This window comes from Octopus sinensis, unplaced genomic scaffold, assembly GCF_006345805.1.
Source record: "Octopus sinensis unplaced genomic scaffold, ASM634580v1 Contig12676, whole genome shotgun sequence".
Classification (NCBI taxonomy): Eukaryota; Metazoa; Mollusca; class Cephalopoda; order Octopoda; family Octopodidae; genus Octopus; species Octopus sinensis.
This window is the reverse complement of record NW_021832711.1, coordinates 6,489-29,824: the sequence shown is the minus strand read 5'-3', so window position 1 is coordinate 29,824 and position 23,336 is coordinate 6,489. Positions and strand designations below refer to the sequence as shown.

The following is a 23,336-nucleotide window of genomic DNA, read 5'->3' as shown; positions in this document are numbered from 1 at the left end:
ATTAACAACTCTACAGCGAAGGAAAGGTTCTCTTTAATCTATCTATCTATCTATCTATCTATCTATCTATCTATCTATCTATCTATCTATCTATCTATCTATCTATCTATCTTTCTTTCTTTCTTTCTTTCTTTCTGTCTGTCTGTCTGTCTGTCTGTCTGTCTGTCTGTCTGTCTATCTGTCTATCTGTCTATCTATCTATCTATTTATCTATCTATCTACCTACCTACATCCCTTACTAAATAACTAACTTCATTTAACTTATTAACTTACGTAACTAATTAACTTACTTAACAAATTAACTTACTTAACTAATTAACTTAACTGATTTAACTAATTTAACAAACTTTCTTAACTAAATTAACTTAAGTAATTAACTCAACGAACTTAACTAGATTAACACACTTAGCTAACTTAATTTATATTAAGGAGAATGGAGAGAATTTGAATATCCAAATGTTATATATATTTACAGTTGCTTTATATATATTAATAGTCCAACACTTGTTTCCATCGCATTAATTGTATGCAGCGATTTATGCATTATTAGGACGAATAATTTATTAGAAGAATCCGTGCAGTTCTGAAGAGTTGTGGGAGCTCAGCCGCAGAGAATGGCATCTCAGACCATTGACGATGGTAAAGGTTTTGTATGCATTTCTAACCAGGCACATGGAAGTAATTATTCAAGCTAAGGGAAGCCACACGGAATATTAAAAATTTACTGTAACATCTTGAAATGTAACAATTTTTCATTATAGACATGTTTCTGTTTTAAATCACTTATTGGGTCTATGTGAGGTGGCCGAAAACTTTTGCAGGGCCATTTTTGGTGATCGTTTCGCATCTTCCCTTCTAATTCAGAACCGCTACTACAAAATATAATGGTTAGATATGGAATTAACTCCAACAGGGCCAACATTTATTCTGTAAAAAATGCAATGCAAAATGTCCACTTATAATTTGACAATTAGTAGAAGTTTACAAGTTTACAATAGTTTTAAGTGACCGAAGATTTTTGTACGGTATTGTATTATAAGGCTTAGCATATTGAAATATTCTTTCGTGATTTTTTTTCAGGTAAAAATCCTACGCCAATAAGTTATACTGTGATCATAGTCTTCGTGGTTTTATTTCCACTTCTGTTCATTCTTGGATGTTTTCTGCCCTGGATTATAATGAAAACTCGCAAATATAAAAGAGGTATTTTGATTTTAGACATTTATTTAAAATATTTGTTTTAGGTGCTTCGTACCCGATTAGTACTTGCTTTGGGTATCTACCGTTGGTTTAAGTGTTAATTAGTTTCATATTTACACACAAGGTCAGCAATTTCCGGAGAGGAGCTGAGTCGATTACATCAACCCCATTGCTTAGCTTGTACTTATATTAATGACCCCGAAATTCTAAAAGGCGAAGTTGATCTCGGTGGAAGTGGAACTCAGAAATTAATGATGGACCAAATGCTAGTAATTATTTTGTCCGGTGTGCTTCCGATTCTACCAACTTACCGCCTTACTAAAGCTAAATATAGATTTTAAAATTATGTTTGAAGGCCAGCAGAAATGGGGCAGGGGCAAATCGTTTACGTCGACCCAAGTACACAAGTGTTATTTATTTTATCAGTCTAGAATTTAAACAAAGAACATAAAGACGGATGAAATGTCACTGAGCATATATCGAATTGTAGAAAGATATATAACGTCTGTATCATTGGAAAGAGAAAGAAATCCTACATAAGCTGTAAAAAGTAAAATAATTTTATACAGCTTTGTTGAAAATAAATTAAGGAATAGATCTGTCTTCATCGGTCTTAAACTCATTCTGGCCACTGTATATATATATATATATATATATATATATATATATATATATATGTAGGTCCCGGGTTGAGTCGGGGTTAACCACAGTAAATAAGGTACTCAATACATAGCAGAGTAAATTAATTTATTTTATAGAAGGAGCTTCTACAGGACTAGAACTGTTTCATTCAAAAGAAATCATCATGAAGCTTGGTGACAAGAATAGTTTTGGCATTTATACATTTAGGCAGATTTAAAGTGGTGGTGGTGGGGGGGACTTTTTGGAGTAGGCATGGCGCAAACTGTCTTTCTTAGGGGAGTGGTCAAAAGAATCAGTGATAAAGTAGATAAAAGAATAAATAGAATAGGGTTTTAGGTAAATAAGAAGATTATCACTTATATATATATATATATCTCTATATATAAATATATATATATATACACATATACACACATACACACACATATATATATATATATCTATATATATATGCACCCATATACATACATCGACGTACACACCCATACACATACTCATACATACACACATACATATATCCACACATATATATATATATACAAATACACACACACATACATGCCAACATGCAAGCACACGCATACATATATCTACACACATATATATATAAAAGAATATACACCCCCATACACACACGCTCACATATATATATACACATATATACACACACACACACACCACACACACACACACACACACACACACATATATATATATATATAATATATATATATATATAATATATATATATATATATATATATAATATATATATATACATATATACATATATATACATATGTATATACATGCACACATATACACACACATTTCTTCCCTTATTTTATTTTATTTTTATTTTTATTTTGACCTCGAGCTACCAGGCCGGCACTGAAGTAAGACCCTCCCGAGGGAGCTAGCCGGCCTAAAAAACCATTTATTGCCCCTCTCCCTTCCTTACTATCTTTCTTCCCACTGATACGAACACAAACACTCACACACGCACACACACTCACACGCACACTCATACACATACACAAACGCACGTGTTCTATGTATACACATACATATACTTTATCACTGATTCTTTTGACCACTCCCCTAAGAAAGACAGTTTGCGCCATGCCTACTCCAAAAAGTCCCCCCCCACCACCACTTTAAATCTGCCTAAATGTATAAATGCCAAAACTATTCTTATCACCAAGCTTCCTGATGATTTCTTTTGAATGAAACAGTTCTAGTCCTGTAGAAGCTCCTTCTATAAAATAAATTAATTTACTCTGCTATGTATTGAGTACCTTATTTACTGTGGTTAACCCCGACTCAACCCGGGACCTACATATATATATATATATATATATATATATATATGAGATTGAGTCAAAAGTAAGCATTATTTTGTAGATTTTTTGATTTATTAAAACAAGTTTTGGCAATTGTCTGATGATACAGACTTAGGCTTTCCCAGATGCATCGATAGATTAATATCGATATTTTTTCACCGCTGTTGCAATCATCTGAAATGGAAATGTCAAAGCGCGATATTCAAACAATTTTACTATTCAATTCAAAAATGGATGTATATCAGCTGAAACTGCTCGCGATATCAACGAAATGTTTGGTGAAGAAATGATCAGTGAGTGGTCATCTCGAAAATGGTTTCAACGATTTCGCAGTGGAGCCCTGAGACCTGTAAAACATGAGTGTAGTAAACGCCCATGTATCATCGATGACGTTTAATTAAAACCCGTCATTGAGGAAGATCCACATAAAATCACTCGAGAACTGGTAAATAAATTTCAAGTTTGCTAGAAAACTACCAGCGATCGGAAATTCAAAACATTTCGACAAATGGGTACCCTACGATTTCAATTGAAATCAGAAAATTTGTTCATCGCTTCTTCTCCGTAACTAGACCGATGCATTTCTCGACCGTATTGTATCCTGCGATGAAAAGTGGATTGTGTACACTAATAATAAAAAGAACGAACTTCGCAGTGGTTGCACCAAAATGAAGCATCGAAAAACTTCCCTAAACCTAAGTTCTTTAAAAAGAAGGTTATGGTGACCCTTGACTAATAAACCTCGACGCGCATTAGAAAAATCGAATTTTTCCAATTTTATAAATTTTCATTAAATTTCTGAATGTTTATGATAAAATATTCATTGTATTAGAACATTTATTGTATATTTTCATTAAATGTTATTAATTTATAATTTACTTAAATGCCTTTCACTGTCTTATTTTTTTCTCAGAGACTGGGGAAACACCAAAACTGAGTATATACAATATGATGCAAAATAAAGGTAGGTGTCACTTTTAGCAAACTTTATGTGCGCTCATGTACATGGGCGCCCACAGACTTACACACAAATACACACAGACACTCACACACACAACACACACACACACACACACACAACACACACACACACACACACACACACACAAATATACACACACTTGCTTGGAGAAACGCGAGCACACACACAAACACACATACACGCGCATACGCCCATATACACACATGAGTATTCATTCATATGTACATATGCATTCGCATGCTTGTGTGCATGCTTACCTATATGTGTGTATGTGTGTTTACGTGCGCCTGCATGTTTGTCCAAGCGTGTGTGTTTGTGTGCGTGTGCAAACTTGTGCGTGAGCTCCCATGTATAGATACGCTCATTCGCATCGCTATACAGATACACGCAAAGTTATATGAGACTGTCTACACATCCACATATAGAACTTGCATATTCACGCCCACCCCCTTCTACTTACACCCCAATATCCAAACCGATTTCTAATCATCACATCGTCTATTTCCTGCACTCCACGTGGTCAATTTCCTGTTCTTCATGTGACATTTTCCAACTAACTTTTACCCATACACCAATATCAAACCACGATATCGTGTGACCTTCCTCGACCAATCTCAGCCCAACGTACATCATCATCACCATAATCATTATCGTTTAACGCCCGCTTTCCATGCTAGCATGGGTTGGAAGATTTGACTAAGGGCTGGCGAACCAGATGGCTGCACCAGGCTTCAATCTTGATGTGGCAGAGTTTCTACAGCTGGATGCCCTTCCTAACACCAACCACTCCGAGCGTGTAGTGGGTGCTTTTATGTGCCACCGGCACGGGACCAGTCAGGCGGTACTGGCAACGACCTCGCTCGAATCTTTTACACATGCCACCGGCACAGGTGCCAGTAAGGCGATGCTGGTAACGATTATACTCAAATGGTGTCTTTTACGTGCCACCGGCACAGAGGCCAGATAGCCACCCTGGCAACGATCACGCTCGGATGGTGCTCTTAATACTCTACTAGCACGGGACTCGAGTACCAGTAAGGCGACGCTGGTAACGATCACATTCGAATGGTGCCTTTTAAGAGCCACTTGCACGGAAGCCGGTTAGCCGCTCTGTCAATGATCACACTCGTATGGTGCTCTTTGCACCCCGCTAGCACGGACGTCAGTCATCGAATTTGATTTTGATTTTAATTTCACTTGCCTCAACAGGTATTCGCAAGCAGAGTTTTGGTGTCCAAAGAAGGAAAAGTTACGAATAAGTGGGCTGGTTACGCTCCTGGCATAGGCCACGAGATTATGGTCTCATTTGGCTTGCCGGGTCTTCTCACGAACAGCATATTTCCAAAAGTCTCGGTCACTAGTCATTTCTTTAGTGAGGTCTAAATTTCGAAGGTCGTGCTTCACCACTTCATCCCAGGTCTTCCAGGGTCTACTTCTTCCACAGGTTCACTCAACCGCTAGGGTGTGGCACTTTTTCACACATCTATCCTCATCCATTCTCGCCACATGACCATACCAGCGTAGTCGTCTCTCTTGCACACCACATCTGATGCTTCTTAGGTCCAACATTTCTCTCATGGTACTCACACTCTGTCGAGTATGCACACTGACATTACACATCCATCGGATCATACTGGCTTCATTCCTTGCGAGCTTATGCATGTCCTCAGCAGTCACAGCCCATGTTTCACTGCCATGTAGCATGGCTGTTCGTACACAAGCGTCATACAGTCTACCTTTTACTCTGAGCGAGAGGCCCTTTGTCACCAGCAGGGGTAAGAGCTCACTGAACTTTGCCCAAGCTATTTTTATTCTAGCAGCTACACTTTCAGCACACCCTCCCCCGCTACTGACCTGGTCACCTAGGTAACGGAAGCTATCAACTACTTCTAGTTTACCTCCCTGGAATGTGGCAGTTGTTCTCTGCACATTTTCAGTGCTTATTGCTCCCGAGCATCTGCCACATACAAAACTATCTTCCCCGTTAGCCTTCCTTTGATATTACTGCACCACTTATGTGTCCATAGCTTACACTGGGTACATCTTATAGAGTTTCTACCTACGCCTCTACTACAGATCGAGCAGGGCCATCTACCTGAAGAGATTTGTGGTTTGCCTGCCTTCCTACTTATTAGGACTTTGGTTTTAGCTAGGTTGACTCTAAGGCCCTTCGATTCTAATCCTTGTTTCCACACCTGAAACTTTTCCTCTAGTTCTGATAGTGACTCAGCAATTAGAACAGGGTCATCAGCATAAAGGAGGTCCCAGGGGCATCCTGTCTTGAATTCCTCCGTTATTGCTGGAGGACTCTGATAAATAGGAGGTGGCTGAGGACTGAACCCTGGTTGAACCCTACCTCTACCCTGAATTCTTCAGTGTACTCGTTGCCAGCCCTCACCTTAGTGACAGCGTCCCTGTACATGGCTTGCACGCCTCTCACTAACCATTCGCTATCCCTAGTTTTCTCAATGATCACCAGATAAGGGATCGGGGGACCCTGTCAAAGGCTTCCTCCATGTCAACGAAAGCCTGGTACAGGGGCTTATCTTTGGCTAGGTATTTTTCCTGCAGCTGTCTTACCAGGAATATAGCATCAGTGGTGTTTTTCCCTGACACAAAACCAAACTGCATCTCATCCAATCTGACTCTCTCCCTAATTAGTTGGGCTATGGCCGTCTCCGTAACCTTCATTACCTGATCCAACAGCTTGATACCACTGTAATTATTTGTATCTAAAGCATCACCTTTACCTTTGTAGCAGTTGACTATTATACTGCTACACCAGTCATTGGGTATGACTCCTTCGTGTATCAACTGGTTAACTTTACGTGTGACTAGGCTATAGCCGACACTGCCAGATATTTTGAGCATCTCTGCAGTAATTCCTGATGGACCGGGGGATTACCCTGTCGTCATACTCTTAATCGTTAATAACAATCAACTTCTGTCATTCAAATTCAAAATGGTTGACGACTAGGATCACGCTTGAATATCAAGATCCATTCATGTAACTCCCAATATATTGGTTGAGTGCCCTTCGTTCGTCTGTCCACTCCATCGTGTGTACATATATATATGTGTGTGTGTGTGTGTGTCTGTGTGTGTGTGTGCGTGTATGTATATATATATATATATATATATATATATATATATAAAAGCAATTAAGATTCAAGTCAATTCTAATGAATTCACTTGAATGCGGTACTTAACTTAGATGCACCAGAAGACTATATGGTGTTAACCAATACAGTAATGTGGGGTGATTATAAACGAGAAAAGAAGCAACAAGAATGGATTAGTTTTTAGTACAATTGTTTCATACAAAGACAGGCTTTATTAAAAGTTGCAAATATTGCAGCAGATAAAAGTGTCCCGTACTCATCAGCTAAAACACATATGAGTTCTCCAAACATCTTAGTGGGTGAGGCTACACTCATGAAGTATTGGAGATAATTTCATTAAAAGCAGATTCAGGTTGTAAACAGACTTCCAAAGTTCTTTAATGATGATGCACAGTCTTATCACAGGTTTTAAAAAAGCTTATTAGCTTCACAGAGAAGTTTAATCCATCCATAGTGTAGGTGTAAATTTCCAGAGATATGAGGAGGTATTTCATACTCACAGACGATGAATTTATCCATGGTTAATCCACAATGAGGTGGGTATAATTTCATGCTATATGATAAGGTATTTGCCACATTACTATTCTCTTCACAAAACTGCTATGGTATGACTTCTAAAGGCTGAAGGAATTTTGTGGAGCAAAGAAAAGAAAAGGAAAGAGAAGAAAAGAAAAAAGAAAAGAAAGAAAAAGAAAAAAAGAAAAAGAGAAGAAGAAAAAAGAAAAAAGAAGAAAGAAAAAAGAAAAAAGAAAAAAGAAAAAAGAAAAAAACGCCCACATAGAGTATACTGTGACAACTGAGAGGGAAGGGGTCGCAGGTAACGCCCTACACAGAAAAAAAGTCTCTTAAATATGGAGACGGTCAGGCTGGCTTAGAATTTGCAGGAATCTAAGAACTATAAGGAGAATATTATTTTTGACCAGTAAACAGCTATTAATTGCCAACCTGAAGTAGCTAAAGCAGATATGAGAATCTAAAGAGAGAACAGGGTAAGGGATTGAGGGGTCAAAGGCTATCATTAAGGGAAATACATATCTGCTGCAATATTTGCAACTTTTAATAAGCCTGTCTGTATGAAACAATTGTACTAAAAACTAATCCATTCTTGTTGCTTCTTTTCTCGTTTATATATATATATATATATAAGTAAACGCTATGAAAAAATACCGTTAAATAAAGGGAAATTACTGTCTTAGACATGTAGTAGGGTCTAAGCTGCTTTTCCAGATAAGCCATCTCTCCATGTCGCATAGACCGCACCTTCCGCTGCCGTTGGTATAGGGCTTACATCTGGCCAAACTCTATAACCACTAAAGACACCGTTTCGACGAAGAAATACGTGGGCCTTACAGAGGGTAATTTCAAGGCCAGGTTCAATAACCACACTTTGAGCTTTAGGCACTGGAACAAAAGAAAAGCGACACAATTATCTAATCATATTTGGTCTTTAAGAGATAAAGGTGTCGATTATAACATACAATGGAAGATTTTGGCCAGATGTAAGCCCTATACCAACGGCAGCGGAAGGTGCGGTCTATGCGACATGGAGAGATGGCTTATCTGGAAAAGCAGCTTAGACCCTACTACATGTCTAAATACAAGGACAGAGCTTTTCGGATCATGCCCACATGTGACTAAATTTCTGTTACGTTCTTGGTCCCCTAAAGAAAACAGATAGAACATGCTTTCTATGTTATGTCCCAAGAAGAATTTATATATATTTATATATTTTTATATATTTTTTATGTATTTTTATATAATTTTTATGACGAAAAATACGAGCGATGTATAAGTACGCAGGCAAGCAGAGTTATAAGACAGTAATTTCCCTTTATTTAACGGTATTTTTTCATAGCGTTTTCAAATAGCCAGATAACCGAAGAGATGGTGTTGTGGATTTCCACTTCGGCATCTGAAACTCAGAGTTTTATCTTGACTACCGAGTAAAGTAACATATTATTGTATAGATAAATTTCCTCTATTTACATAATATTGAGGTCTCTTTCTTTCTTTTGTTATCTTACCGTTTTATCAATATATATAAGTATATATATTCATATATAGTCAGTTGAGGTGTGTTCTATTAAGAACGTATACGAGTACAAATAGAGCTCGTTCACCCTTAGAATTCCCAAAATAGCCGGTAGTATTCGTATGATATGCTAGCAATTCTAGTCATAATGGATGCTGTAGCATGGAAATCTAGAATTACTTAATGGGGACACCAACTGAGTATCGCCTGAGGAGATACATATAGATCTTCTTATACAGGTAAATCGTTACAAAAAGTTATTTAAATGTAACTTTAAATACTGCATATACGAACATCTGTATGTATCGATATATTAGTAGGGATTAAAAAGCTGCCTAACTGGACTTACTCTTCTTTTTGATTCTTTTACTTTTACTTTTACTTTTTATATTCATATATATATATATATATATATATATATATATATATATATATATATAAATTCATATGCTCACACACACATATGTATTTATATATATACGTATGTATGTGCATATATATATGAATGTATTCATGTATGTATGTATGTATACATACTCAAACATAATCACACACAGACACACACAGACACACACACACACACACACACACACACACACACACACACAGCTATTCTTTTGTAAAGGAGCGTGGCCAAATGCTTAAGTTTTGCACTCACTATCGCTAGATCTACGTTCTGATTCCCAGATTGGGCAGCACGCTGTGTTTTTCAGTCCTACATTCTACCAGCCCCCACTTTCTGTCAGGGGCTCACTTAGCCATCGGGCGTGACATCATGTGTAGGCTAAAAGAATGCCTATGTGTATTGTAACCGGCAATGTGTCACATCTGATAGACAACACGCTTACACGTTCACATGTGTGCTATATTTATGCATACAGGGGCTGCAATAAGGGTGGAGCACTTGCAGAAAACAGCACTGCTTGGAACCGCTCGAATACTCCGGAAGGTGCTCGAAAAATAAGAGGTGTTATCTTAGTTCACTGGTAGTGAACAGCTAACACCGTAGTATACCTCTAGCGTTAGAAGCTGTGCAAAGGCAACAACAACAGCGACAACAACAATAATGAAATATTTTCACATTGAATCATAATTTTATAAGACTAGCCGGACCGACGGGCATTAGACGGGTATAAGACAGTTTATTTGGAACCTGACGCTAGAATATTCAATATAAGCAACGCGTTCGAGAAAGATTCGTTTGATATCCTGCCATTTAATAAGGTATTGCTTATTGGCAAATATGATGTCTTTAGAATTTGAGAAAACAATTATTAATTTAATTTAATTTTCAAGCAGTAAACGTCCTTGACCCAAATAAATGTTGAGTCGGTCACAAACGAGCCTCGACAATAATTACCTGACTTCGCCGCGCAGTAGAAAAAAAACCATGAATAATTTCTATTAACTTTCTCAGATTGATTAAATTTGTATGTACTTTATGTTAAAACTAGCAGATTGGATGATGTGGCTGTAAAACCCGCTCTGTGTAAGCATTCGACTTGCTTGGGCACGCTTACGTTAAAAAACAATTTTAGAATGACATTTTTCTGTCAAAACGCTAAAAATAACTAACCAACAAAAAAAAAAAACAAAAAAAACAATACAACCAAGATTTAATAAAAATCAAAAAATTAAACAAAAATTGAAAGAAATAAATGAAATTTTCAAAAAGCAAAAACAACAAAAAGATAATAAGTAAAAGTTCATTATTGTAAGCTGCTTGCACTCTCATGCATACTTACTTACAATTATAAAGTGTATGCCTGTGTGGATTTGCGCTCCTTATAAGGATTCCTTAGAAGCTCAGGAAGTTTTGGGGTTTTCCGCTGGCCTCTATATTTAGTTCAGCGGAGCAGGAAACGTTGTAGTTAAACAGACACGGACAAGATTGAATTCTTCCATGAACAAATACCAGATGTGGTATGTCAGTATGTGAGGCTTCCCTATTAAATGGGGGTCTCCTAATAATTGGGGTGCACTTGGATGTACTGTAGAATGTTTAAGGTGAAGGTGCGCAAGCGTACATCCATATGCTTGCGTATGGGTATATAATCATGAGTGTGCATGTATGTATGTATGTGTGAACGCGCGCATACGTTTCTCAGTATGCGTGAACATATATTTATGTGTGTGTGTGTATGTAATAGTCTGTGTGTGTGTGGAGTAGCGTGTTCATATTATCCTTATAAAGCAGCATTGCATCACGTCATTTTTTGTAAAAGAACGGTGAGTGCAGTGAAAACGATAAATAAGAGTGATTGCTGATCGATAACTACTAATTATTTTTGAAAAGATAAAAACTTAATCTGTTCGATCAGATTTAAATAAATACAATGGAGAAGAGCGAATACCAAAATTAAGGGAAATAATAAGATAAAATATTTTCAGAGTTGTCTCCGATAAAATATTTACCATTGCGGGATAAAATGATAAGAAAAGCCAAGCATATAGATACAATTATCTCGGTAACCATGGGAGCTACGGAAGAAACACAAAGCCAAGCAACACCACCGGCTCATTCTACACATTAATTTTTCGCGCAATTCCATCCAGCTGTTTGACCGTGAATCCCAAGACAAGAAAATATACAGGAAAGAATCGCCCATGTCCAATTTATATGTATAGATATACATTGTATTATAGCACGTTATATATATATTCACACACACACACACACACACACACACACACACACACACATATATATATATATATATATATATATATATTATATATATATATATATCTATATATATTGATTAAATTTGAATTATTCATAATTTTCTTTAATGTCTGTCCCTGTCTTATTTGTTTCTAGAGAATGGTCAATTACTCAAGCATGGATATGTTCCGGTAAACTATGAAGGTAGGAATCACTTTAAGATAATTTCTTGTGAGGAAACATTAAGCGCATTGCATAAATGTTGGATGAGTTTCTTAAGTGGCTTTAATACAATGATTGTGGAGGATGACAAATCCTACATGTTGGACCCTTAGTCACTTTATCGGGTCTACTGTTCTGCTTTTTTTTTGCAAATTTGCGAATAAGCCACCTTTATTATTTATAATTTTCACATTGTATATCATTTATGAAATCAATGAGTGATTTCTTTGGTTCTTCTTTTATACTGATAAAGCAAGCCAGGTTAACACTAGGCAGCCGCGTACGAGCCACAGACAAGCATTAAATAAATGCACAATCACTGGATATCTGTCTGTGGTCCGGATGCTGTGAGGAGATTCGTTCCCATGTCATTATTAGGAAAAGTACTGCGTCGTTACTATGCATTGCGTTGAATCTTATTGCTAGCAATGCTTGCTTGTACGTGAGAATTTCTCGGAATTAATGGTAATCGTATTGGGTTATTCTTAAAACATGATAAGAAAATATCTGAAAGCTCAGCCTCCGTTCTGTCTGGAGGACTGTCTGATTTATGGAAAGAAACGTGACAGGTGAATATTTGTCATGTTGTAGCCCGATATCGGAAATCCTACTTTTGCAAGAGCCTAATCTGTTGTGTGTATAATAAAAATAATGATGATAATAATATTAGTGAGTCTATGCATAATAATCAGGTTGAACAGCATGATGGAAGCGCGGAAGCTGTAGTTGCAAAGAAGGTGAAATCAATAGCAAAGTCAAATGCGTTTGAACAATTGGCTGATGGGTGGGAAGAAAAACTTCAGCATGGCAAATATGTGGCCCGTAGCAAACAAGCTGATGTAAACCAGAATCACAACTATTCGTGTCTACAGAGATCAGGGCTAAAGGTGAGATTGATACAGTGGACCAGCTAATATCTGGATGTAAAGTTTTTGCACCTGTAGTGTACAAATCAGGAAATGACAGGGTTGGTCAATATCTACATTGGATAATGTGTTGGCACTATAAACTTAAAACTTGACAAATGGTATAAGCACAACCCTGTGGCTGTAAATGAGCCAGAAAATATAACTATTCTTTTGGTCTTTGCAGTAGTACAGATCAGACCCTCAAAGCAAATAAACCAGATATTGTTGTGAAAGACCAAAACAATATAGTCTGTAAATAGATTGACATGATCGTACCCTGTGACAGAGGAGAAGCTAAAGGTGATTAACATGAAGTCTAGAAAGCCCCTAACGTTGCATGGAGCCCATCCTCCATGTGTGGACACTGATCGCCAATACATGAAGAGAGCAAATGGAGGAAGCGGATTGATAAGTGTGGAAGACTGAGTGCTTATCGAAGTCGAGAGCTTAATGAGATACCTCACCGAAAGAAAGGAAATCTTGCTAATGAGAATTAAGGATGAGGGAGTATTGAGAGCAGAGCAAAAAGGGAAATAAAGGAGGAACTACAAAAAGGATATGAAGAATTAAGCAACAAGGGCCTACACAATGAATTCCATCTAACCATAACAGAATTTGCTGGAATAAATAGGTGGGATTGACTGATGAAAGGAACACTAATAAAAGAGACAGAGAGCACTATACTGGCAGCGCAAGACCAAGATTTGGCCAGGAAACGCAGGGTCAACGTTAGGAATGAGAAATCTGTAAAAGAGTCGATGAAACCATTGCTCATATCACGAAAGAATGCCCTAGACCTGCCCCAAAACATTACCAGTTGTGGCCACACAATCAGGTACTGAACATGTTACATTGGAAACTGTGCGAAAAGTGGGGACTAGAGAGAGGCAAGATGTGGAATGAGCACATAACGGGGAACGTGGAGGGGTCTGAGACTAGTAAATCCTCTGGGATGCCCCAATCCAAATAGTTCAGGTGCTAGAGCTTGAAGACCGGACCTGGTGTTAGTGGACAAGGTGAACCTTATGTGCTATATAGTTGATACTGCATGCTCCTTCGACTCGGGAATTGTCAAAAGGAAGGCGAAAACAGTGAGAGATACTACCCTCTTAAGTACGAAATAACAAGGCTATGGAATATGAAGAAGGTTAAAGTGTTAAATAGAATCAATACTTTTGAAAAAGATTCATTTGATATCTTGACATTTAATCATGCATTCCTTATTGACCTCCTCATAACACATTTGGCAATATGATTTCTTCATGGGTTAAGAAAATAATGAATGAATTAAACGATAAAAGCTACTGGTGAAAACCTTTAGTGCTTGACCAAACAAAAGTTGAGTCGAGCTGAATCAAGCCTTAACTATATTTTTTATACTCGCCAGCCATTTCAAAATGTAGATTTTCTTCAGTTTTTAAAAAATTTTCATTAACTTTCTGAATGTTGGTTAAAATTGCATGTTAAAACATTCATGTTATTATAAACTTTATTATAAATATTGCTAAATGTTCATTGTTTAATATTTGTTAAATGTCTGTCCCTGTCTTATTTATCGTTAGGGCCTAGCATAATATTAGAGGAGGCTGATTCCAGACCAGTATCAAATGAAGGTAGGTGTCATTTAAAATTAAATTCATGCGAGGCAATATCAAGAGAATTCCAACTTTTGCATCAGGTTTTTCTGTCGTTTTATGGCAATGATTGTTGACGCTGACACATCCTACCTGTAATACATGTTCCTCATTTAAAAAATAATCCATTTCAGGGACAGCAAATCAAAACCAAAGAACTACCGACCAATCTCACTGACATCACACATTATCAAGGTCTTCGAAAGAATAGTTCGTGGAAAATGGTTGAGTTCCTGGAATCCAACATGATGAATTGCACCAGCGGGATTCAGGTTAGGTAGATCATGTCTTTCCCAACTACTGGAACACCATGACCAAATCCTAGAAAATCTAGAGGATGGATACAACACAGATGTTATTTACCTCGACTTTGCCAAGGCATTTGACAAGGTAGATCATGGCATCATGGGTCCAAACTTCGAAAGCTAGGAGTAGGAGGAAAAGTTGGTACATGGATACATGAGTTCCTTACAAATAGAACTCAAAACAGTCACTGTGAATGGAACCCATTCAACACCATCACCTGTGACCAGCAGTGTTCTCAGGGTACAGTACTCGGCCAATCTGTTTCTCATCCTCATCTCGACATAGATGAAGATACAACCCGCAACGTCTCATCCTTTGCTGATGACACCAGGGTCATGAGACAAATCAAAGACGAGGTGGATACAGAGGCCTTACAAAAGGACCTGACCACCATATAAATGGCAGGAAAAAACAAACAAACATGTTGTTCAATGATAAGAAGTTTGAACTAATTCGTACGGAACAGATCAAGATCTGAAAAATACAACAAACTACAGAAACCATCAGGACAACAAATAATGGAAAAACAGTATGTGAAAGATTTAGGCATCCACATGGGAACCAACCTAAAATTCAGAGAACACCTTGACTCAGTCTGTCTTACTGCAAGAAAGTACAGCGGGTGGATCTTCGCACCTTCAAATCAAGAGATACCACAACAATGAAAACCCTCTGGAACAGTATGATACTTCCGAGGATTGACTACTGTTCTCAGTTGTGGTCACCAACAACAAAGGGCCAACTATCTAGATGGAATCGCTCCAAAGAAATTTTACCTCATACTTCTCAGAAACGAGGGACCTGGACTATTGGCAAAGACTCAAAACCGAGGATGTACTCAATAGAAAGAAGATTTGAGCGATACCGAATTATATACATTTGGAAAATGATAGAGCAGAAGGTGCCAAACTTTGGTATCAAACCTACCACTCACTGCGCCACGGAAGACGCTGCCAGCTGCCACCAATCAACAAAAAGGCTGGCCAGGCAGCAAAAACCCTGCGAGAATCAAGTCTGTTGGTTCGAGGAGCACAACCTATTCAACTCCATTCCGGTACATGTCAGAAATCTATCAGGATGCAGTGTGGAATCATTCAAATTGCAGCTGGATAGATACTTAAGCACCATTAGAGATGAACCCCATCTCCCAGGATATACACAACGAGCACAAACTGACTCAAACTCGCTCCTACACATGTCAAAATTAAACAGAGAATACAACCTGGTAACCACACCAGACTCTGAGGGTGGAGTCTTCGACTTGGCCTGAGCATGGACTCAAACTCAAATGAAATGAAATGAAATTCTTTATCACTTTAGCTAATATCGTCCAGTATACTCTACCTCATCATCATCTTCATAATTTAACATCAGCTTTCCATGCTGGCATGCGTTAGACGGTTTGACAGAGGTGACCAGCTGAAGTGCTGCCAAGACTCCAATTTTCAAGCAGTAAACGTCCTTGACCTAAATAAATGTTGAGTCGGTCACAAACGAGCCTCGACAATAATTACCTGACTTCGCCGCACAGTAGAAAAAAAAACGATGCATAATTTCTATTAACTTTCTCAGATTGATTAAATTTGTATGTACTTTATGTTAAAACTAGCAGATTGGATGATGTGGCTGTAAAACCCGCTCTGTGTAAGCATTCGACTTGCTTGGGCACGCTTACGTTAAAAAACAATTTTAGAATGACATTTTTCTGTCAAAACGCTAAAAATAACTAACCAACAAAAAAACAAAAAACAAAAAAAACAATACAACCAAGATTCAATAAAAATCAAAAAATTAAACAAAAATTGAAAGAAATAAATGAAATTTTCAAAAAGCAAAAACAACAAAAAGATAATAAGTAAAAGTTCATTATTGTAAGCTGCTTGCACTCTCATGCATACTTACAAGTATAAAGTGTATGCTTGTGTGGATTTGCGCTCCTTATAAGGAGTCCTTAGAAGCTCAGGAAGTTTTGGTGTTTTCCGCTGGCCTCTATATTTAGTTCAGCGGAGCAGGAAACGTTGTAGTTAAACAGACACGGAGAAGATTGAATTCTTCCATGAACAAATACCAGATGTGGTATGTCAGTATGTGAGGCTTTCCTATTAAATGGGGGTCTCCTAATAATTGGGGTGCATTTGGATGCACTGTAGAACGTTTAAAGTGAAGGTGCGCAAGCGTACATCCATATGTTTGCGTATGGGTATATAATCATGTGTGTGCATGTATGTATGTGTGAACGCGCGCATACGTTTCTCAGTATGAGTGAGTGTATATTTATTGTGTATGTGTGTGTGTGTGAATGTAATGGTCTGTGTGTGTGTGGAGTATACAGGAAAGAATCGCCCATGTCCAATTTATATGTATAGATATACATTGTATTATAGCATGTTATACACACACACACACACACACACACATATTGAATAAATTTGAATTATTCATAATTTTCTTTAATGTCTGTCCCTGTCTTATTTGTTTCCAGAGAATGGTCAATTACTCGACAGGAGTGAATATGTTCTGGTACCCTATGAAGGTAGGAATCACTTTAAGATAATTTCTTGTGAGGAAACATTAAGCGCATTCCATGTGTTGTATGAGTTTCTTAAGTGGCTTTAATACAATGATTGTGGAGGATGACAAATCCTACATGTGGTGCCCTTAGTCACTTTAGTCGGGTCTATTGTTCTGCTTTTTTTTGCAAATTTGCGAATAAGCCACCTTTATTATTTATAATTTCACATTGTATCATTTATGAAATCAATGAGTGATTTCTTTGGTTCTTCTTTATACTGATAAAGCAAGCCAGGTTAACACTAGGCAGCCGCGTACGAGCCACAGACAAGCATTAAATAAATGCACAATCACTGGATATCTGTCTGTGGCCCGGATGCTGTGAGGAGATTCGTTCCCATGTCATTATTAGGAAAAGTACTGCGTCGTTACTATGCGTTGCGTTGAAACTTATTGCTAGCAATGCTTACTTGTACGTGAGAATTTCTCGGAATTAATGGTAAACGTATTGAGTTATTCTTAAAACATGATAAGAAAATATCTGAAAGCATAGCCTCCGTTCTGTCTGGGTTAAAAGCTAATCGCTTATCTGCTAGTCACTGAAAACTGGAGGACTGTCTGATTTATGGAAAGAAACGGGACAGGTGAATATTTGTCATATTTGTCATATTTGTCATATTTGCCCGATATAGGAAATCCTACTTTTGCAAGCGTCTAATCTGTTGTGTGCATAATAAGGATAATGATGATAATAATATTAGTGAGTCTATGCATAATAATCAGGTTGAACAGCATGATGGAAGTGCGGAAGCTGTAGTTGCAAAGAAGGTGAAATCAATAGCAAAGTCAAATGCGTTTGAACAATTGGCTGATGGGTGGGAAGAAAAACTTCAGCATGGCAAATATGTGGCCCATAGCAAAAAAGCTGATGTAAACCAGAATCACAACTATTCGTGTCTACAGAGATCAGGGCTAAAGGTGAGATTGATACAGTGGACCAGCTAATGTCTGGGTGTAAAGTTTTAGCACCTGTAGTGTACAAATCAGGAAATGACAGGGTTGGTCAATATCTACATTGGATAATGTGTTGGCACTATAAAATAAAAACTTGACAAATGGTATAAGCACCACCCTGTGGCTGTAAATGAGCCAGAAAATATAACTATTCTTTTGGACTTTGCAGTTGTACAGATCAGACCCTCAAAGCAAATAAATCAGATATTGTTGTGAAAGACCAAAACAATATAGTCCGTAAATTGATTGACATGATCGTACCCTGTGACAGAGGAGAAGTTTAAGGTGATTGACATGAAGTCTAGAAAGCTCCTAACGTTGCATGGAGCCCATCCTCCATGTGTGGACACTGATCGCCAATACATGAAGAGAGCAAATGGAGGAAGCGGATTGATAAGTGTGGAAGACTGAGTGCTTATCGAAGTCGAGAGCTTAATGAGATACCTCACCGAAAGAAAGGAAACCTTGCTAATGACAATTAAGGATGAAGGAGTATTGAGAGTGGAGCAAAAGGGGAAATAAAGGAGGAACTACAAAAAGGACATGAAGAATTAAGCAACAAGGGCCTACACAATGAATTCCATCTAACCATAACAGAATTTGCTGGAATAAATAGGTGGGATTGACTGATGAAAGGAACACTAATAAAAGAGACAGAGAGCACTATACTGGCAGCCCAAGACCAAGATTTGGCCAGGAAACACAGGGTCAACGTTAGGAATGAGAAATCTGTAAAAGAGTCGATGAAACCATTGCTCATATCACGAAAGAATGCCCTAGACCTGCCCCAAAACATTACCAGTTGTGGCCACACAATCAGGTACTGAACATGTTACATTGGAAACTGTGCGAAAAGTGGGGACTAGAGAGAGGCAAGATGTGGAATGAGCACATAACGGGGAACATGGAGGTGTCTGAGACTAGTAAAATCCTCTGGGATGCCCCAATCCAAATAGTTCAGGTGCTAGAGCTTGACAGACCGGACCTGGTGTTAGTGGACAAGGTTAACCTTATGTGCTATATAGTTGATACTGCATGCTCCTTCGACTCGGGAATTGTCAAAAAGGAAGGCGAAAACAGTGAGAGATACTACCCTCTTAAGTACGAAATAACAAGGCTATGGAATATGAAGAAGGTTAAAGTGTTAAATAGAATCAATACTTTTGAAAAAGATTCATTTGATATCTTGACATTTAATCATGCATTCCTTATTGACCTCCTCATAACACATTTGGCAATATGATTTCTTCATGGGTTAAGAAAATAATGAATGAATTAAACGATAAAAGCTACTGGTGAAAACCTTATAGTGCTTGACCAAACAAAAGTTGAGTCGAGCTGAATCAAGCCTAACTATAATTTTTATACTCGCCAGCCATTTTAAAATGTAGATTTTCTTCAGTTTTTAAAATTTTTCATTAACTTTCTGAATGTTGGTTAAAATTGCATGTTAAAACATTCATGTTAAAACATTCATGCCTCGTCTGGCTTCCGTGCCGGTGGCACATAAAATACACCAATCCAACCGTGGCCGTTGCCAGCCTCGCCTGGCACCTGTGCAGGTGGCACGTAAAAAGCACCCACTACACTCACGGAGTGGTTGGCGTTAGGAAGGGCATCCATATGTAGAAACCCTGCCAGATAAGACTGGAGCCTGGTGCAGCCTTCTGGCTTCCCAGATCCCCGGTCGAACCGTCCAACCCATGCTAGCATGGAGAACGGACGTTAAACGATGATGATGATGATGATGATATATATATATATATGAACAAATACCAGATATATATATATATATATATGTGTGTGTGTGTATATATATGTGTATATATATATATGTGAGCGTGTGTGTATGGGGGTGTATATTCCTTTTTATATATATGTGTGTAGATATATGTGTGCATGTGCTTGCATGTTGGCATGTATGTATGTGTGTATTTGTATATATATATATATATATATATATGTGTGTGTGTGTGTATGGATATATGTATGTGTGTATGTATGAGTATGTGTATGGGTGTGTACGTATATGTATGTATATGGGTGCATATATATATATATATATATATATATGTGTATGTGTGTATATGTGTATATATATATATATATATATAAGCGATAGTCTTCTTATTTACCTAAAACTCTATTCTATTATTCTATTTATTCTTTTATCTACTTTATCACTGATTCTTTTGACCACTCCCCTAAGAAAGACAGTTTGCGCCATGCCTACCCCAAAAAGTCCCCCCCACCACCACCACTTAAATCTGCCTAAATGTATAAATGCCAAAACTATTCTATCACCAAGCTTCCTGATGATTTCTTTTGAATGAAACAGTTCTAGTCCTGTAGAAGCTCCTTCTATAAATTATATATATATCATCATCATCATCATCATCATTTAGCGTCCGTTTTCCATGCTAGCATGGGTTGGACGGTTCTACTGGGGTCTGTGAAGCCAGAAGGCGTCATCAGGCCCAGTCAAATCTGGCAGTGTTTCTACGGCTGGATGCCCTTCCTAACGCCAACCACTCCGTGACTGTAGTGGGTGCTTTTTACGTGCCACCCGCACTGGTGCCAGACAGAGGTGGCAAACGGCCACGAACGGATGGTGCTTTTTATGTGCCACCGGCACGAGGGCCAGGCGATATATATATATACATACATACATACATACATATATATATATATATATATATTATAATATATATATATATATATATATATATATATATATAATATATATATATATATATATATATATATATATATTATATATATATATATATATATGAGATTGAGTCAAAAGTAAGCATTATTTTGTAGATTTTTTGATTATTAAAACAAGTTTTGGCAATTGTCTGATGATACAGACTTAGGCTTCCCAGATGCATCGATAGATTAATATCGATATTTTTTCACCGCTGTTGCAATCATCTGAAATGGAAATGTCAAAGCGCGATATTCAAACAATTTTACTATTCAAATTCAAAAATGGATGTATATCAGCTGAAACTGCTCGCGATATCAACGAAATGTTGGTGAAGAAATGATCAGTGAGTGGTCATCTCGAAAATGGTTTCAACGATTTCGCAGTGGAGCCCTGAGACCTGTAGAACATGAGTGTAGTAAACGCCCATGTATCATCGATGACGTTTAATTAAAACCCGTCATTGAGGAAGATCCACATAAAATCACTCGAGAACTGGTAAATAAATTTCAAGTTTGCTAGAAAACTGCCAGCGATCGGAAATTCAAAACATTTCGACAAATGGGTACCCTACGATTTCAATTGAAATCAGAAAATTTGTTCATCGCTTCTTCTCCGTAACTAGACCGATGCATTTCTCGACCGTATTGTATCCTGCGATGAAAAGTGGATTGTGTACACTAATAATAAAAAGAACGAACTTCGCAGTGGTTGCACCAAAATGAAGCATCGAAAAACTTCCCTAAACCTAAGTTCTTTAAAAAGAAGGTTATGGTGACCCTTGAGTAATAAACCTCGACGCGCATTAGAAAAATCGAATTTTTCCAATTTTATAAATTTTCATTAAATTTCTGAATGTTTATGATAAAATATTCATTGTATTAGAACATTTATTGTATATTTTCATTAAATGTTATTAATTTATAATTTACTTAAATGCCTTTCACTGTCTTATTTTTTTCTCAGAGACTGGGGAAACACCAAAACTGAGTATATACAATATGATGCAAAATAAAGGTAGGTGTCACTTTTAGCAAACTTTATGTGCGCTCATGTACATGGGCGCCCACAGACTTACACACAAATACACACAGACACTCACACACACACACACACACACACATACACACACACACACACACATACACACACACACACACACACACAAATATACACACACTTGCTTGGAGAAACGCGAGCACACACACAAACACACATACACGCGCATACGCCCATATACACACATGAGTATTCATTCATATGTACATATGCATTCGCATGCTTGTGTGCATGCTTACCTATATGTGTGTATGTGTGTTTACGTGCGCCTGCATGTTCGTCCAAGCGTGTGTGTTTGTGTGCGTGTGCAAACTTGTGCGTGAGCTCCCATGTATAGATACGCTCATTCGCATCGCTATACAGATACACGCAAAGTTATATGAGACTGTCTACACATCCACATATAGAACTATATACTTGCATATTCACGCCCACCCCCTTCTACTTACACCCCAATATCCAAACCGATTTCTAATCATCACATCGTCTATTTCCTGCACTCCACGTGGTCAATTTCCTGTTCTTCATGTGACATTTTCCAACTAACTTTTACCCATACACCAATATCAAACCACGATATCGTGTGACCTTCCTCTACGAATCTCAGCCCAACGTACATCATCATCATCATAATCATTATCGTTTAACGCCCGCTTTCCATGCTAGCATGGGTTGGAAGATTTGACTAAGGGCTGGCGAACCAGATGGCTGCACCAGGCTTCAATCTTGATGTGGCAGAGTTTCTACAGCTGGATGCCTTTCCTAACACCAACCACTCCGATGCGTGTAGTGGGTGCTTTTATGTGCCACCGGCACGGGACCAGTCAGGCGGTACTGGCAACGACCTCGCTCGAATCTTTTACACATGCCACCGGCACAGGGGCCAGTAAGGCGATGCTGGTAACGATCATACTCAAATGGTGTCTTTTACGTGCCACCGGCATGGAGGCCAGATAGCCACTCTGGCAACGATCACGCTCGGATGGT

General features: G+C 37.9%; 1 protein-coding gene across 1 annotated transcript; it reads left to right on the top strand.

The window, feature by feature from the left end:
- Nucleotides 1-497: 497 nt before the first annotated feature.
- Nucleotides 498-22,307, top strand: LOC118761365 (the record flags this gene model as incomplete). Its single annotated transcript, XM_036499208.1, has 5 exons — nucleotides 498-639; nucleotides 1,081-1,203; nucleotides 14,678-14,728; nucleotides 17,538-17,588; nucleotides 22,257-22,307. Coding segments are annotated over exons 1-5 (301 nt in total), but the record flags the coding sequence as incomplete, so codon positions are not given.
- Nucleotides 22,308-23,336: the final 1,029 nt, after the last annotated feature.